The sequence below is a fragment of the Nicotiana attenuata genome, unplaced genomic scaffold (genome assembly GCF_001879085.1).
Source record: "Nicotiana attenuata strain UT unplaced genomic scaffold, NIATTr2, whole genome shotgun sequence".
NCBI lineage: Eukaryota > Viridiplantae > Streptophyta > Magnoliopsida > Solanales > Solanaceae > Nicotiana > Nicotiana attenuata.
Window position 1 is genome coordinate 44,965 of NW_017671790.1, and position 19,099 is coordinate 64,063.

General features: G+C 38.1%; 2 protein-coding genes across 2 annotated transcripts in view; one reads left to right on the plus strand and one right to left on the minus strand.

Annotated features, from left to right (window-relative positions):
• Positions 1-760: 760 nt before the first annotated feature.
• On the minus strand, positions 761-5,395 carry LOC109210232. The gene is made up of 5 exons (XM_019373614.1): positions 5,102-5,395; positions 4,898-5,044; positions 4,615-4,807; positions 3,847-3,912; positions 761-837 (listed from the first exon to the last, which is right to left on the minus strand). Exons 1-5 carry the CDS (start codon positions 5,393-5,395, stop codon positions 761-763), a joined length of 777 nt encoding a protein of 258 aa, XP_019229159.1.
• A 2,627-nt stretch (positions 5,396-8,022) lies between these two features.
• The window catches only part of LOC109210234 (isocitrate dehydrogenase [NAD] regulatory subunit 1, mitochondrial-like), a 12,018-nt gene continuing 941 nt past the window's right edge, over positions 8,023-19,099 (plus strand). Inside the window, exons 1-3 of the mRNA XM_019373616.1 lie at positions 8,023-8,687; positions 14,276-14,515; positions 15,796-15,874. Coding sequence (XP_019229161.1) covers positions 8,208-8,687; positions 14,276-14,515; positions 15,796-15,874 — 799 coding nt within the window. The 5' untranslated portion in view covers positions 8,023-8,207. The remainder of the gene's footprint in view (positions 8,688-14,275; positions 14,516-15,795; positions 15,875-19,099) is intronic.

Genomic DNA, 19,099 nt, shown 5'->3' on the forward strand with positions numbered 1-19,099 from the left:
TAATTGTTTGAAGAATACATGAATGAATGGTTGTTCTATCAATCATCTGCTTTAAAAATTCCTGAAGTTAGTAGTGTAGTGTGATGGCATGCAATCTAGTTCATTCATAGTAGTGATGTTACTGAAATTCATGTTGCTTTTCATTCCATTGAAGACTCGTAGCTCGTTAGTTTGGTAGAATGCTCGAGAAATTGTGTACATGGACTGTTGGACTCATATATATTCTATTTGGTAGTGGTAGCTTTAGTATAGTTTAATTTCAGTATAGTGTTAGATTTGAAATATTGTATAAGTCGGAAAATGATTTTAGGACCAATGTGTGTGTGCTGATACCGGTGTTAATTATACACCTAATAGATGTTTGAAACAGTTCAGTATTTCAGTGTTTGACTCCCATAGTCTTAGTTTTGAGGGCATTGGACTAGAGCTTTGAATATGCAACAAATGAAAAAAAAATATCCAATCGTTCTTTAGTGTTTAACCTGTTAATATAGTTTGTCTATTTATTTACAATTTAACAGCAAAGCGAAAAGAGCTAGCCTTATTTTGTTAAGTTTTGGGCCTGAAGGGACTTGATCTTGAGTCCCAGCTTCAATTTTACTTCAAATTGGGCTCATCCTTGGGCCCAAAGTGCTAAAGACTGGGTCCAACGTTGACCCAGCTGCATAACAAGCAAGCCCAAATATTATGGAGACTTGTGTTAGCCCACAGAAATTCAATACTGAGTCCCCTGTTTAAGCCGCTGAAGTTGGACTCAATTTTAAGTCCAAAACTGGGCAAGCTTCAATATGAACTGTATTTTTGGGGCCAATCGTTCAGGCCCAAAATCGCTGGAAGCTAAAATCCATTAAAATTACATTAGGAACATGGGAATCAATTTGCAAATGTAGATTTAGGTTCTCGCGTTAAGTGGCGGACTCAAATTAAGAGGGTTCTCCCTTTTGTTTGAATTCGGACTTGAATTCGAGGCCCGGATTTATAATTGTAAATTAATTATGCCCTTTTGTGAGACAAAAATAAACAGGAAATCTTAGTTTACTGTAGGATTAGCCTTTAAATAAAAGTGGGACGAGCCTCGCCGAATAAAAAATACATAAATTGCGGTGCCCTCATTAAATGCTTTATCAAAAATATTTTAGAAGTTCGGGACATGCCATTTAGCAAATTTTCATGGCTTCCCGCCAAGTTAATAAGACGTTAGCCATTCTAGGCGCGCTTTTAATGAATTTTACTTTCCTAAACTCGGGTGCGCATTTCATGCAACCCAAATCCAAATCCCAAAACGTTGAATAAGAGGTGTTGAGGACCCGAGTGCATTTCATGTGACGTGATCCAAAAACGCGCTCTTAAACGGCGTTTGCTTTTCGTAAAAATAACTAAAAGCGGTAAATAATCCTAAAAATTGCACTATAGGTTTGAACATGTATAAAATCAGATTTTAGCCATTTATGATAATTTAAGCGACCGTGCTAGAACCACGGGATCCGGGGGTGCCTAACACCTTCCCTCGGGTCAACAGAATTCCTTACACAGAATTTCTGGTTCGCAGACTCCAATTGGGAAGTCGAAATTTTCCTCGATTTGGGATTTAAATTAAATCGGTGACTTGGGACACCAAAAGCCAATCCTATCCCAAGTGGCGACTCTAAAAATAAATAAATGATCCCATTCGAATAATGTCACTTTAAATGGAAAAACTCCCTTATACATTTATCCTTCGGGGTAGGTGTGTAAAAAAGGAGGTGTGACAACTACAAACCGACCACCTCAAACTTTCTTCACAATTCAAAACAAAAGACATGTTAGAATGCACTCAGTGGGTCCTTATTATTATTATCATCATCATTTTTTTTATAATGGTTGATCCAACCTGATGTGGGTTGCCTACGTATCATGTGAGAACATGAATCAGGTCTTGCGTAGTTCGAGAAGATCAGGAATAAAGTAAATAAACTAACTCTTTTTTTGGATTTTGAATTTTTTATTTTAATTTCCGAAAGAAAGACTTATAAAAAGAAAGATATTTTTTGGATTTCGATCTATTTGTTTGTTTTTTTAAAAGAATTTTTGAAAAGAAAGACTTCTAAAGAAGAAAGAATATATATATATATATATCGAATTTCACTCTCTTATTTTCTTTCTCTTGTCTTTTTTTAATTTTCTTTTCATATTCTAAAAGTAGTCAACATACAAACAGATCAAACAAATGTACAAGTAGCACGTAAGTTGCTTCAGAATGGTCTTTTTTTTAAGTTTCGGGTACACCTGTCCTAGACGGACTCAACCCCTATGTTGAGCCCCCTAAGTCAAATGCACGTGATGAAAACAAATCATACCTACTAGGGATCGGCATGGAGCTATGTTATTCTAGGTTTAAATCATGTGGGGAGTGTTTTAGACCTGGCTTTCCTAAGCAGACAGCTCGAGCCGAGGTGGGGGCAATGTGCCGGGAGCACGAAAGTCTACCCGGCCTAGTTGTTGATCCAGCCTCGTTCTATTTGGTACGACCTTTAACAGAAAAGTGGGCTACGCGTACGTATGCACCATATTTTTACAAGACTCAGAAGGGAGGCGTAAGAAGATATTTAAATACAGTTCAAATAATATTAAAGTGGTAAATGAGCGGCAATTAGCACATTAGGCACACAAACACAGTCATATCAATATTCAAGAAAGCCAAGTATAGATCACATTAACAAGCTCTAATTCTTAATCCTGAACTAGAAGTTCTGGGTTCTTATCCCTAGTAGAGTCGCCAGAGCTGTCACAGCTCCTTTTTCCGAAGAAATGGGGAGTTTTTCTAATTAAAGTAACATTAATCAAAATGAGATTCAGAGTCACCACTTGGAATACTTTATGGTGTCCCAAGTCACCAGTTTATTTTAAATTCCAAATCGAGGGAATTTAACTCTATTTTAAAGTCTACGAAACCAGAAGACCGAGTAAGGAATTCTGTTAACCCGGGAGAAGGTGTTAAGCATTTTCATGTTCTGTGGTTTTAGCACGGTATCTTTTAATCAAACCTGGTTTAATAAGTTGTTTAATTACGTATTTTTAGAACCTACGTACATTTTACCTCTTACCGTTTTTAAATTGCTTGATTATTAATAATTAGGGAATTATCTTAAAACAAGTCAAGCGTGCGTGTACTCATTTCGTTCGGCACGTCAAGAATAATGTCACGCGTACGTGTACACAATTAAACACGCTTTATTAATTATCAAGATTATTTGCCAAAACCGGGCGAACGCGTACCTTGAATTATTTTGGGAATTACAATTATGTCGCGCGAACGTATACATAACTATGATAATTTATTTATTAATACGCGCCTAAAGCGCACTAGCGATTTTTAAGAATTATTTTCTTAACCTAATTTTGAAATTATTGTGAAGGCCATGATTTATGGATATAGAATTTGTGAAAGAAGTGTAATTATTACTAAACGTCACTTGATTTTGAAGTATTGCAATTATTCATAAACAAAAATAAACCTTTCTAATTCACTGTCAGTAACAAAATGACGTGACAGCGCTAATTTCTAAATCCCAACCAAATAAGTTAATGAGTAATGGTCTACTAATACTTATGAATTTAGCCTAAACCCTCTTAGTATTAAAATATTGCCATTATTTTAAATCCAGACACTTATTCTAGTGAATAAACTAGCGAAGAAGGATTTACTATAGCAATTAAACATATCCAAGTAACAGATCAATTCTCAAACTTAAAACCAATCTTATCACTGAATTACTTAGCACAAATATGGAATCCACAACAACAACAACTACCTTGTATAATCCCACCAAATGGGGTATGGGGAAGGTAGGATGTACGCAGTCTTACCTCTACCTTGGAAGGATAGAGAGACTGTTTCCGAATGACCCTCGGCTAAAGAAGGTGAAGGGGGCCCTGATTGCAAGACAAATAATAAGAACACTAAATCGGAGAAAACAACAAAGAATATGGAAGGAGTACCGATAACAAGTAATAGCAAGATAGTATATTTAGACAAATAAGTCCATGGCAGCACACGAGAATATGACGAAGTCTTGCTAGCAAACTACGGAATTATCGAAGGTAAGTCGTAACAGAACAAGACACGCGGCTATAGCAAACTAAGGAAAATGTACCATACTAGCACTAATACTATCGAACTAGGGAAGACAAAGGGAAATGCACGACTACCTACTAACCTTCCACCCTAATCTTCCACCTCCACCCTTCTATCTAGGGTCATGTCCTCGGTCAGCTCAAGCTGCGCCATGTCCCGCCTGATCACTTCACCCCAAGATTTCTTAGGTCTACCTCTACCCCTCCTCTCACATCCCAAGGCCAACCTCTCACATCTCCTGACTGGGGCATCTGTGCTTCTCCTCTTAACATGCCCAAACCATTTCAACCTTGCCTCACGCATCTTTGCCTCCACAGGGGCCACTCCCACCTTGTCCCGAATAACTTCATTCCTAATTCTATCCAATCTAGAATGCCCACATATCCATCTCAACATCCTCATTTCCGCTACTTTCACATGCTGGACATGTGACTTTTTGACTAGCCAACACTCTGCCCCATACAACATAGTCGGTCTGACCACTACCTTGTAGAACTTACCCTTAAGTTTCAATGGCACATTCTTATCATACAAGATACCGGAAGCGAGCCTCCACTTCGTCCATCCTGCTCCAATACGGTAAGTAACATCCTCATCTATCTCCCCATTCATCTGAATTATAGATCCCAGATATGTGAAACTCTCTCTCTTGGGAATGACTTGCGTATCGAGTCTCACATCCCCATCTGCCTCCTAGGTAACACCACTGAACTTGCACTCCAAGTATTCTGTCTTGGTCCTGCTCAACTTGGAACCCTTAGACTTTAGAGTATGTCTCCAGACCTCCAGCCTTTCGTTAACGCCACCTCGCGTCTCATCAATCAGGACTATGTCATTCGCAAATAACAAGCACCAAGGCACCTCCCCTTGAATGTGGCGCGTCAAAGAATCCATCGCCAGGGAAAACAAAGACGGGCTGAGTGTTGATCCCTAATGCAACCCCATCTCAACCGAAAAGTAGTTAGAGTCTCATCCTGTTGTCCTCACCCGTGTCTTAGCCCCATCATACATGTCCTGAATCACTCTAATATATGTTACAGGCACACCTCCCGCCTCCAAACATCTCCATAGAACCTCTCTCGGCACTTTGTCATAGGCTTTCTCAAGGTCAATGAACACCATATGCAAATTCTTCTTCACCGCCTTATACCGCTCTACCAATCTCCTCACAATGTGAATGGCCTCAGTAGTCGACCATCCCGGCATGAAACAAAACAGCTTCTCGGGAATGGACACACACCTCCTCAATCTCCCTTTAATCAACCTCTCCCACACTTTCATCGTATGGCTTAACAACTTGATAGCCCTATAGTTGTTGCAGTTTTGGAGCACAAAGATGCAATCAAATTACTAAAATGAAACACGATGATATTCACAATTCATCCAAGAAAACACGATAGAGGCTAAATGCCAAAAATTTATTTATTATAGGAACCAACAAAATTTTGAGATTAAAAGTAAGAAACGAACCTCAATACTCGATTTTTACAGGCCTTAAAGGCGAAACCAACATGACCACGACAACAGACCTCTTGACCGAAAACCTCGACTCTCAACCTACTCAAAAATTTGAAACTTGTCACAGTGAGGTGTTGGGTAGTTCCTGTTTCATTGTCGCCTATGGACTTCTATATCACAGTAACGTTCTAGCCTATTTTTGTAATTTTTAATAACATGGTCTTCAACTTTCTCTGGAGCAGCACTATCAAGAGGATAATTCTTATCAAATTCTGCCGATTTAACGAAAAATTCTACCCAATATTTATTTTTTACCTTCTCAAACTGATAAGAGTGGTTTTTCTGCAAAGAATATTCAGGCTCCAAGAAAGGAAGATGGGAGTAGACTGGCGACAGAGGCTTGAAGATTTTGTGGAGTGTTGCCGCTGCTCTTTCTCTTTAGCTTTTGGAGCTCTGCGACTGTCTTTCTCAAGTGTGTGTTCAAAAGTTAGACCTAGGGTTTGGAGAATGGGTTAGATTTTATTTGGAGTGGGGAAATTAATGGTATCCGTTGGATTAGATGGGATGGGTGGCTAGGATTAAATGAAGGATCTGATGGGTCAAATGGGATTGGGCTTAGATCCGAATTGGGCCATCTCTTTGGACTTCTTGAATTAAGACAAAACAAAAACTAGCCTCAAATTTCAGTCTCTTTCAAAAACTAAAATAAAAAATAAAATAAATAACAAAACACTAATAAAATACAATTGAACTTTAACTACAACAAAACTCATATTAAAATGAAACTATTTTGTATTTTCCTTTAATTTTTAAATACATACAACAATAAAAGTAAACTAATAAAGTGGTAATAAAAATGGATAAAAAATCTATAATAACTCAAGTAAATATTTAAAATACTAAAACTAACTCAAAAAATTATGCGGGTAAAAAATTACGTGCTTATATCAAGTATGGGTCGGTCGGATAATTTATTTGTTTTTGAATTATCCGTTTTCGACCCGCTCATATCCGCCCCGCCCCGCCCGTTGCCACCCTTAAGCTCCATCCAGGGAACAAGGTTCTAGGATCAAGCCCCTCTTAAATGATAATTATGAGGGCCTTTGAAGAATGTGTAACGATAGGCAATGAATGTCATATTCTCTGTAATGGATCGTGCACTTAATGCTATAAAATATTCTTCATTAAATACTACCGGGTGGCACATATTTATTTCACCTTTATGAATATCGTTCTCTCTAATAACAAATGAGATAGTTGCCTTCGGATCCAACTGTCTTTTGTCTTCGACTCACGTATCGCTTTCTTATGCTATCATTTAATATGAACATATTTTATCCGTAAAGGCAAGTACAAGGTGATTTGTTGACGTCAATGATAACAGGATAAATTTTGACCTTCTCATTAATTAAATTGGGATGATATGTTAGATTTGCTTATAAACTTTTAATTATTTTTTTCTCTAGATATTTATTTACAAAAAAATAATAAGCAATTACTTTTTTTATTTTAATATATGTGCCGTAGTTGGTTTTAAACATGTTACTATAAGATTTATGTGACTAAAAATCATTTAATTAGGAGTAAATGAACAAATTAAAAATATAATTTTTGGTTAAAACATTAAATTAAATTTAAAAATAAAAGATGAAATATTCCTTTTGCAAAGGATTAATAGTGCCAAAGTAAAATGAAATTGAGAAAATATTATAGTTCTGGAGAAATATTAGTTTGAGGAAGAGTGTTATGGAATGAGATGCTGTTTGGTCATTTGTAGGGGTGTTCATAAAAACCCGAAAAACCGAATCAACCGAAAACCAAACCAAACCGACCAAAAAACCGATACTTTTTGGTTTGGTTTGGTTTTGGTTTTGAATTTTAAAAACCGATCAAATTTGGTTTGGTTTTGATTTTAATAAGAAAAAACCGAACCAAACCGACTATTGGAGTAACTATTTCAAATTTATTATTACACCTATAAATATGTATATTGTTATACAAAGTTTCAAAAAGTTTATGGTAAATGTTAATAGTTTGCACTTTTAATATAGTTCTTTACCTTGACATTCTAGTTTGATTGGTAGTTTTCTTTTGTTTAGTGTAAGAATCCATTTCGTGTTAAAAATAACATATTTTTAATTGAGTCCTCAAACTATTCACCGCTATTTGATTCAATTATCATCAATATATCTTGGTAAATAATAGATTTCTCAAAGGCCAATTGATTTGATAGTGTTACATTGAAAATATGGTCGCCGGAATATGTGTTTGGTAGTGTATGTCTTATATTTAAGAAAAAACAGACAAATAACCAAAAACCGAAAAACCGAATCGATAAAACTGACTTAATTGGTTTGGTTTGGTTCTAATATTTGAAAAATCGACTTACTTGATTTGGTTGCTTTTTAGGAAAAATTTGATCCAAACCAAACCACGTATACTGACGATTCTCGAAACCGGCTATTCTTCAGCGGTTCACGCAAAATGTGGCGCGCATCTCCGCTTTCTTTCTTTCTTCTCAATATTCCAATTTTTTTCTTTTTCCTTGCCTATTAGGACTCTCGTATTTAATGGCTTTTATCGCTGACCAAAATGCATCGTACTGAAAAATTTCAACACAAATCAAAATCAAACCATGGCTCGAAAATCCTTCCCAATCCTAAAAAAACTGATCCAACAATCCACCTATCGCTGTTTCACCACTAACGCCTCGCCACGAGCCGTCACGCTGATCCCAGGCGATGGCGTTGGTCCACTGGTAACCGATTCAGTGGAACAAGTGATGCAGGCAATGAAGGCACCCGTTTACTTTGAGAGGTACGAAGTACGCGGTGATATGAAATGTATTCCGGAGGAAGTAATTGATTCGATTAGGAAGAATAAGGTTTGTTTAAAAGGAGGGTTAAAAACACCGGTCGGCGGTGGTGTTAGTTCGCTGAATGTGCAAATGAGGAAAGAGCTTGATCTGTACGCTTCTATTGTGCATTGTTTCACTTTCCCAGGGTTGCCTACGCGGCATGAGGATGTGGATATTGTTGTAATTAGGGAGAATACCGAGGGAGAGTATGCTGGCCTTGAGCATGAGGTTGTTCCTGGTGTCGTTGAGAGCCTTAAGGTACTGCACTTTTTCGTTTTGAGAATTTTTCATTTTAGTAGGTTATGCTAGCCTGTTAGATTCATAATCTTTGCTCACCTCTGCCTATGTGAAAAGATGTAAAAAATTGACGAGGTGCGAATGGATATTGAGGATTCATATGGACAACCCCAAGTAGTTTGGATTGAGGCATAGTTCTTGTTGTTGTATCCAATTTAACTGTGTCTAATAGCCCGTTTGGCCAAGCTTCTAAAATTAATGTGCTCTTCTCAAAATTACTTTTTAAAAAAGTGCTTGTGGTGAGAAGCAGTTTGTGTTTGTCTAATTAATTTGAAAAGTACTTTTGAGCAGTAATTAGTGTTTGGCCAAGCTATTGAAAACTGCTTCTAAGTGTATTTTTCTCAAAAGTGCTTCTCAGAAAAGTGCTTTTGGAAAGAAACTATTTTTTTCTACTTCTCCGAAACTGCTTCTGCTTCTCCTCAAAAACACTTTTTTTCCTTCCAAAAACTTGGCCAAACACCTCAATTTTTTGCCAAAAGTGATTTTGGCCAAAAAAAGCACTTTTGGCCCCAAAAAAGCCTTGGCCTAAAAAAGGGATCATGCGCTACTTTTAGTAGAACTGCACATATAGGTGGCTCTTATGTGCATTCTCTGATGCCTTGTTTTGAATGTGCAGTTATCCTTGAGATTTAGATCGTAATCATGTTCTGGCCCATTATTGTATGCATAAGGCCCTATGTAGGACCGCATGGCAGTGGCGTAGCCAGAAATTCTGTCAAGGGTGTTCAAACCTAAGTTGCTAGGACTCGGGTGCGGGTATCCGATGCGGGGACGGATCCGAGTATCGGATTCGGCAAAATCTAAATTTTAAGATTCGGGGGTGCGGATCCGGATATGGATACGGGTGCGGGGATTCGGCTGATAAAAATAGAGCTATAAATATATTGTAAATTTTGAGAGATATTCTGTGAAAAACTTACATGAATATTGTAGAATTCAATCTTTCATTCTCCAAGATAGACATTATTCTTTCATTGTCCTAAATCTATTTTATTTTTGATTTTGAGAAATCAAAATCTCAATTTTTCTCCCAAATTTGTCAATGGACTCTGGTCAAAGTGTCCGAAGTTAGTTGACCGAATCCGGAACGTATCCCATCCTCGTCCCCGTATTGTATCGGGACGGGGACGGAACCAAAATCGAAGAGTCCGCGCAACTTAGGTTTAAACTTAAACAAGTAAATAATTTCTTTCGTCAATGAATGGTGTACTAAAATTTTTAGATCAAACTACATAACATATAGCTAAGCAATACATGAAAAATCAGCAAGCTAGTATATTAGGTATAAACAAAAGGAGGTTAGAGAATATACTAGGGGAAATAAAATAAAGCTAGTAGGATTTATAGAAACTAAAGTGAAGGAAAGGAATGCTCAAAGGATCGCAAAAGCTATTGCTCCCGGATGGAGTATACTGACAAACTACAAGGATGCTAGGAATGGAAGGATCTGGATACTATGGGATACCAATAATTTGATTATCAATGGTATTAAAGATGATGCTCAAATGATACATTGTCAGGTAAAAAGTAGAAGAGGTGATATTGATTGTTTACTCACAGTAGTGTATGGCCAAAATGGACTGGAACAAAGAAGAGCCCTCTGGGATAACTTACAACAACTACCACCGAGTATAGCAGTACCATGGATGATAGCCGGAGACTTTAACGCAATACTATACCCCAATGATAGACTATCTTGTAATCCAGTAAGCTACTCAGAAATACAAGATTTTGCTGCCTGCCTTCAACATACTACATTGACAGAACTAACTTGGAAGGGTGACTACTACACATGGTTTAATAAGCAGCCTGGAGCAGATAGAGTCAGCAGTAGATTGGACAGAGTTTTTGGTAATTATGAATGGATGATGTCATGGGGTCATGTGGAAACAAATTATGGATTGCCTCAAATTTCATACCATGCTCTTATGCTATTAACACCGACATCTTCCACATGGAAATGTAGAGTGCCTTTCAGATTTTTAACATATGGGTAGCACATGAAGACTTTTCTCAAATAGTTGCTAGCATGTGGAATTCACATAGTACACAAGGTACTTTGAAATCAGTTTGGACAAGATTGAAAGACCTGAAACCTGCTTTGAAAGCTTTAAACTCTAAGGAATTCAGGGGCATCACTAAGAAAATTGAGAAGGCTAGAATAGAACTCAGGGATATCCAGGAGAAAATCTCACAGGATTACACTGATGCTCTACTAGATATGGAGAAGAAAACACTACTGAACCTTGAGAAATGGTCATTAATTGAAGAGAGTGTCCTGCAGCAGAAAGCTAGAGCAAGATGGATACAACTTGGAGATTCAAATTCTAAGTACTTCACAGCAGTAATGAAGGATAGAACTCAAAAGAAGCAAATCACAGAAATCACAACTTTACTAGGAGACAAGTTGACTGACCCTGATGCTATCAAAAGAGAGATTGTTGATTTCTATAGAAGCCTAATGGGATCAACTGCCACTTCTTTGCCTGCCATCACCAGAATGTACATGAAGAATGGTCCTACACTATCTCATCAACAAAGAGTTGATCTCTGTGCAAAAGTAACTAATCAAGAGATTGTTGAGAGCCTTAAAGCAATTGGTGATGATAAAGCTCCAGGTATTGATGGCTTTAATGCAGTCTTCTTCAAAAAAGCATGGGACATTATCAACACTCAGATCACAGATGCTGTAAAAGAGTTCTTCTCAACTGGAAAAATCTATAAGGCCATAAACTGCACCATTGTTACATTAGTTCCTAAAGTGACTAAACCTACCACAATCAAAGAGTATAGACCAATAGCCTGCTGTTCAATCCTATACAAGATGATCTCTAAGATCTTGGCTTCTAGATTGCAGAAACTCATGCCTTACATCATTTGTGAAGCTCAAGCAGTCTTCATTCCTGGTAGAAAGATTGCTGACAATGTCATTCTAGCTCATGAGCTAGTCAAATCTTACATTAGAGCCTAGATATCTCCTAGATGTATGATAAAGATTGATCTCCGAAAAGCTTATGACTCAGTAGAATGGATCTTCTTACAACAGGTGATGGAGGAGCTTGGATTTCCTGACAGGTTTATCAGGTGGATAATGGAATGCATCAAGACAGTCAACTATACTATCCTTGTGAATGGAGAAACCACAGAACCTTTCAATGTTGCCAAGGGTCTTCGACAAGGAGATCCTATCTCTCCTTTCGTTTTTGCAATAGTGATGGAGTACTTGAGTAGATCTCTACATGAGCTTAAGAAGGAGCCTACCTTCCAATATTACCCCAGATGTAGGAAGCTGGACATAACTCATATGAGTTTTGCTGATGATCTTCTGTTATTTGCTAAGTGTAATCTATCTTCAGTCGCCATACTATATAAATGCTTCTTTCAGTTCTCTAAGGCATCAGGTTTGCAGGCTAATCTGGGAAAAAGTTCAGTGTATTTTGATGGGGTGAAGCAAGATGTGAAGGAACATATATTGGCTCACCCTTCAAATACCTAGGTTTTCCTTTGTCTACAAAGAAAATAGCTCTCATACAGTGGCAGCCTTTGATTGAAAAGATCACAGTTAAGATTTCTTCCTGGACTGCTAAAAAGCTATCTTATGCCGGTCGTGTGCACTTGGTTAAGTCTGTTATCTTTGGTATTCAAGCTTACTGGGCTCAATTGTTTATCTTACCTGCTAAGGTATTGAAAATGATAGAGGCACTCTGTAGAAGTTACATCTGGTCTGGAACTGACACAATAACCATGAGGGCCTTAGTAGCATGGGAAAAGATACGTACTCCCAAGTCAGCTGGTGGACTTAATCTCATCAACCTTCCTTTGTGGAACAAAGCAGCAATTTCCAAAACTTGCTGGGACTTAGCACACAAACAGGACAAACTATGGATAAGATGGATCAATGCATACTATATCAAACAACAGCAGCTACAACATATGCCAATACCACAACAAGCCAGTTGGATGGTGAGAAGAATAATTGGATCAAAAACAACTATACGGCAGGCACAGAATATAAATGATCACATCAAGAGCATTATTAGACAAATATACCTACAGCTTTTAGGAGACTTACCAAGAGTTAGTTGGAAATGTCTAGTCTTCCACAACACTGCCAGGCCAAAGGCAGTCTTCACTATGTGGCTGTTGCTTCATGGACGATTGCCAACTAAAGATAGGCTAGCCAGCTGGGATTTAACTGTCACCCCTCAATGTGTTATGTGTCAAGGTCAGGATGAATCAAGGGAGCACCTCTTTGTTAAATTCCCATACACTACAGAACTATGGGAGAAAGTCATGAAGTGGGTTCAAAGTTCACATGTGCCCACCACCTGCTGGGACCAACACCTTTAGTGGATCATCAAGCATGGAAAAGGGAAGTCCAAGAAGGCTAGCATCTTCAGAATGCTATATGCTGAGATCTCACATGCAATATGGATCGAAAGAAACACATATATTTGAACAAAGGTATCGAGGCTGTTATGTTCTTGTACGGGAGATAGCATATATCTCCAATGTTAGAGTAGCTACTCGAGCTAAGAGTTATATACAACAGTTTTACCTAGGAACAGAGTAGATTCATTAGTGTTATCTGTAAATAGGTATTCTTTGTTTTGCTTTATGAACTTTGAGATTGTCAGTTGAGTTAGCTTGACTATGGACTTGTACAGTTCTTCTTTGGCGATTAATACAGAAGAAAGTTAATTACCAAAAAAAGAAACATAAATAAAAAATAGACCACACATGGTGGTCTCCATTTAATTTTGGCAATAAAATGGGCAGAACTTTGAGAACTAGTGAACAACACTTTAGACACCCTGAATCGCTGGGTTGCCTCATTCAACTGTGTTAAGGGTGTTCAAAATATAATATATAATCATATAAAGTAGTATTAACTTATATACGCAGTATAATTTTTTGGCAAGGCTATGCGCTTGACCACCCTTTGCATAGGGTGGCTGCACCACTACGGCAGGGTGCACACTAATGCACTCGTTCCTTAGTAGGTTAGTATGGAAGGCCCCATTTTGGGCATCACGGTGCACATTTTTTTGGGAAATACTCTTTGTGCTCCACCCTCGTGCTGGAGAGTGCATTTTGCCTGAAGCTTTGCTGCTTCTTCATTTTATATATCCTTGACATTATTATCATATTAATATCCTTGATAAGTGATGTAATCTTGAGTGAAGTGTATACATTATCAGCTGCAGCTGAACCTGTTTGATTGTGGTTTGTGCATGAGGAAGAATTACACTGTTAGTGCTTATCTTTACCCGGTCACGTCAAAAGGGTAGAGAAATGGGCCAGCTAAGCGAGATGCACTTGATTTTTTCTTCATATGAATTTTCATTTTGTAACTTGACCAATTTATGCCTATATGATTTAAATGTTACTCTTATATGCCTGCTTGTTGATCCTTCTAAAAAAGTAGTTGTTCTTTTTTCTTTATCAATCTTCCTTTGTGGTTCCTCATATTATATCGACTCCTCCGTAAAATTCTCCTGTCCCACGAATTGCTTTAACCCAATATTTTCATGTTTTCCCTTTTCCAGGTGATAACAAAATATTGTTCTGAGCGTATAGCAAAATTTGCGTTCGAGTATGCTGATGTAAACAAAAGAAAGAAGGTTACAGCTGTGCACAAAGCCAACATTATGAAACTTGCAGATGGTCTATTCCTAGAATCATGTAGAGAAGTTGCAGCAAAGTATCTAGAAATACAGTACGAGGAGATTATTGTGGATAACTGCTGCATGCAACTTGTCTCAAGGCCAGAACAGTTTGATGTCATGGTACGGGGATATGCTTCCGTGACTTTTCTCTTTACTACCGTCCTTAAAATTCTAGCTTCTCTTACATCTGATATCTAATGGTGTCATCCAAATTTATCAAAAAGAAATCTAGTGGTGAACGTCATCCATTAGTTTAGTCCTTGAGGAGAGGATTGGCTTGCTGAGAGCTTGTCGTATCTGCAGTTGGATAATTTGCTTGACTTTTGAAGTTAGAAAATTGCTTGAAGCTGCTATGAGACTAGTTCATATGGTATTTGGCTATGGACTAATAAGCAAATAATATTTGAAGTTAGGAATGTTCACTAGGTTGCTTGCATAGTCAAAGGGTCTAGTCTTGGCACTCTGTCTCTAGCATCTATTTTGACCTCTTAATTTTGTGTTCTTACTGGTAACTGTCGAGACCAGTGATGTGATGAAATAACAGAGTCCAAGTGACAAGGTCTGCAAAAATATTGAAGTCTTTTCTCTTCTCCTTCATTTACAATTGAGTTACCAGGATAATCTTGCACCTGGGATTTCCCTTAAGTGGCCTCTTTGATTTTCTTGTAAAATAATAGGATATCAGTAAGCTTGGTTGGTGAGAAGAAATGCTTGCTTCATTCAGTGCAACTTACGGAGAAGGGGATGCAAGTCGTCTATTTTTGCATTTTAGAATCACTGGTCAGCTGTGGGACATGTTTCTCACTCTGCTGTACTCAAGTGGGCTATGCCTAGAACTGTTTTGATATTTATACGGTCAGAGGACTGGGAGGTACTCGGACAAGATTATGGAATGCTATCCCAGCAGCTATTTGGTGGACTATCTGGAGAGAGAGGAATGCCAGAATATACTTAGGCTTAAATTCAAATATATACTTTTTCTATCTTTTTGGGATAAGCTGGCAAATATAAACGTTATTCAGGATGTTGAGGTCATGTTTGACTTTTTAAACTCCTTACATACTCTGTTACAAGTTACAACTAACAGAAGCTTGGTTGGTCGCAATGTCCAGGCTTCCAGCATATGCTTGTTGCTGGTTTTACACCTATAAAAGCTTACCTTATCAAAATATAGGATATCAGTGAGAGAGCATGGATAGAAAAAATTAAGATTAGCAAAAGTAGGTATTACCCTCCCGGCTTTTTTCACTGTGGTTTTTAGATTAAGAGTCATCAGCTTTCCTGCATCGATCCAGAAGCAATCTTTTGGTGTGTATTCAGCTGCCCGATTCTAACTTGTCTCCTAATTTTGACATAGCTGATAAGCTTTTTGCTGAACTTCAACCATTGCAATTATGCAGGTGACACCCAACCTCTACGGAAACCTAATTGCAAATACAGCTGCTGGTTTAGCTGGTGGAACAGGAGTCATGCCAGGAGGTAAATCCTTCAGACATTTTGAATGATTACATCTCTGTATTATGCTAAGCTGTTGATTCTTGCTAGCATTAGCAGCCTTTTTTTTTTTTTAAAAATCTATAAATGACAGTTTGATCTTAAGATTTCACTAAGTTAAGACACCCTTAACTTGGTGGCTAATCTGTAAGTCACAGTTTATCAAATATAATTCCGGTGTTCTAACCTGTTAACTTCCCAGCAACCAAAACAACTAGCTTCTTTGTAGATGGATTTTCTTGGTAACTTAAGTCTAGCTATACTGCAGAAAATCGATCCACAAATGTTCTAAATGAATAGAAGACTCATATTTTATTGGCAGACAGAAGTAGTAAATTGCAGTAACAGAAGATTGAGCTGTTTCGAGGTACTAAAAGGAAAAGGAATAAGCAGGATGACAGTTTAGGGAAATCGCATCATCTGTTGGACTTGCAGTACAACCGGATTGGCATCAGAAGGTCAGGGAAATCTTTGCAGAGGTCATGGAAATATTTGAAGATTGAGATTACAACTATAGCTACCACTTATTCAGTATGTTCTTATTCAAGCTGTGCAACGCAAAAGGAGCTCAAAATAATCATGCCAGAGATAGCGGACTTAGGCTGGGAAGACATAACCTAAATACAGAAGATTCATCAGAAAACGGTAGCAGGTTAACACAACCTTATGCACATTAGGTTAGAAGAGAGATTGCTGCTCTTAGTATCTGGCTAGAAATGAGAGCTAAAGTCACATATGAAATTAGTGGAGGAGGATCATTGAATTTCAAAAGAAGAAAATTCAGTAGCTAAGGATTAAATCATCTAAATAAATGTTTAATTTGAAAATTCGGAGCTTACATACAGAGGTGCCTCATGTTCTGGAGGTGTAGAGATGGGCTCAGAATATCCTGTCTGAATAGACGGAGACATTTGTGGTGGTTATTTGGAACTTAACAAGGTTTCAAGGAACAAGAGAAACCTCCGATGGGCTAGAGTTTGTGTTAGGGCTTCGGACAAGAAAATTCTGGGGACACTGCATTTGAGGCAAGCAATTGGAGATACTTGGTGTCAATTTGGTCTAAGATGATGAATTGGGTGCAGAACATAAGGCGTCAGAGAGGTCACTCTAAAATGCATTTTCAACAAATAGAGATGGCCAGCTGGAATACTTTCCCTTAAAACTACAAAGAGCTAAGCAACTTCATCAAAAAACTATAAAGAGCCAAGCAAATTTTGGACAAGTGGGGAATTCGAACTGAGATTAACTCAGCCAGATCTGAAGCTTTTGCTTACTGATGGGAAGAGGGGGAACACTAACAACTGAAGTTGTTGTAAGTGGGCCGACTCTGCCACAAGAAAAAAAATTTCCATTAAAGTGGAAAGCAGGCAGGTGCTGAAATCAAGGCCAATTTGTAAGGCATCAACCACGGACGGATAAGTCGTCTCAGCTTCTCAGCACAAAAAAGGAATTAAAATTCTAGGCCCTGATCCATGTGGCAAGGACAAACTTTTTGGCTTTCGTATAGGTGAATCATATGTTGAACCAATGGAGGTGTAGATAGAGGTCTAGTTAGAAGCATGATATTCGCCAGAGATTTTTCTCGAGCCATTGAAGATAGTGAAGTTCGGGGATAAAGAATGCAGACCAAAGTCATAACGATTAGCTCAAGCTAAGGAATAGAGCTAGGTGACAAAAATTAACTGCCTTTGGCTGACAAATTAGGAAAGGAAGTCACACAGTCAACGGCATACTAGAGAGCCAAGGATTAGAGGAGATGGCTATAACAACTGTGCAACTAATTGATGAACCAGGGTCAATGCCGGTGTCATTACATTTACTCCTCCCTTATTACAGAGATGATAGAAAAGAAAAGTGCATGCAGGCGACAAGCGTCCAATAAAAAGAAATTGGAGTGTAGCTGGGTGAAAAAGAATGTGCTCAAGGCTGACCAAACAGGTAAAGGTGCATTTTGCAAGGTTTGAAGAAGATGCCCTAGCTCTATTCAGCTCGAGCATATTCTTTTGTGGAGATTGCAATGTTCTCGAGTTGGCTTTAGAAAAGTTGAATGCTTCTCTGTCATCAAAATCTATGAATTTTTTATAAAGTTCCATAAGAGATGGACCTGTGGATCCACCACTATTGGAAGGCATATTTACTTGGTGTAAGGAAGGAGAAAGACCTGCTGCTTTGGGAATAGATATTTCTATTCTCTATGGGATAGCGGTTTTTTTAAAAAGCTTTTTTTAAAAAAATAAATAAATAAATAAATAAAGCAGCACGCTCTACCTAAAGCCTTGTCACATCACAAGCCAATGTTGTTGGAATGTGGGGATGGGCACAGCAATGTGTATGTGTAAAATTCAGACAGTTTCCTATCCATTCTTCCAATGGGTACCTAAGTTGCGCGGACTCTTCGATTTTGGTGCCGTCCCCGTCCCGATACGAGACGAGGACGGGGACGGTATACGTCCCGGATTCGGTCTACTGACTTCGGACACTTTGACCGGAGTCCATCGACAAATTTGGGAGAAAAATTGAGATTTTGATTTTTCAAAATCAAAAATAAAACAAGATTTAGGACAATGAAAGAATAATGTCCATCTTCGAGAATGAAAGATTGAATTTTACAATATTCATGTAAGTTTTTCACAGAATATCTCTCAAAATTTATAATATTTTATAGCTCTATTTTTTATTAGCCGAATCCCCACACCCATATCCATATCCAGAACCGCATGCCCGAATCTTAAAATTTAGATTTTGCCGAATCCGATACTCGGTTCCTTCCCCGTGTCGGATGCCCGCACCCGAGTCCGAGCAACTTACATGGGTACAACCACTAATCCAACTCTTGTCTACTGCGCTATTCATCATCCTGAGTAGGTATATTGGTGAGGGCCAAGCAGGTATCTCCGTGCTGCCTAACTTCATCCACCCCAGGTTGCACTAGCTCCAAGGGAATGATACTGCTGCTCAATTACATTTCGCGTTGGCTTTTTCTTTTCCTTTTATATTTTGGATGCATTTATAAATCGTTATGTTCTTTCAAACTTCACCGTTGGTTTGCTCAGCTAGCATGTCTAACATAAATGTAGTTGGTCAATTACTTTGTGAGTTTCGATATCTCTTGAGATTGAATCTTTCTGTTAGCCTTGTAAGTTCTAACTTCTAAGTGAGGCTAGTGTGGATAAACAATTTTTATGCTTGACCCTCCTCTACATCTCTTTG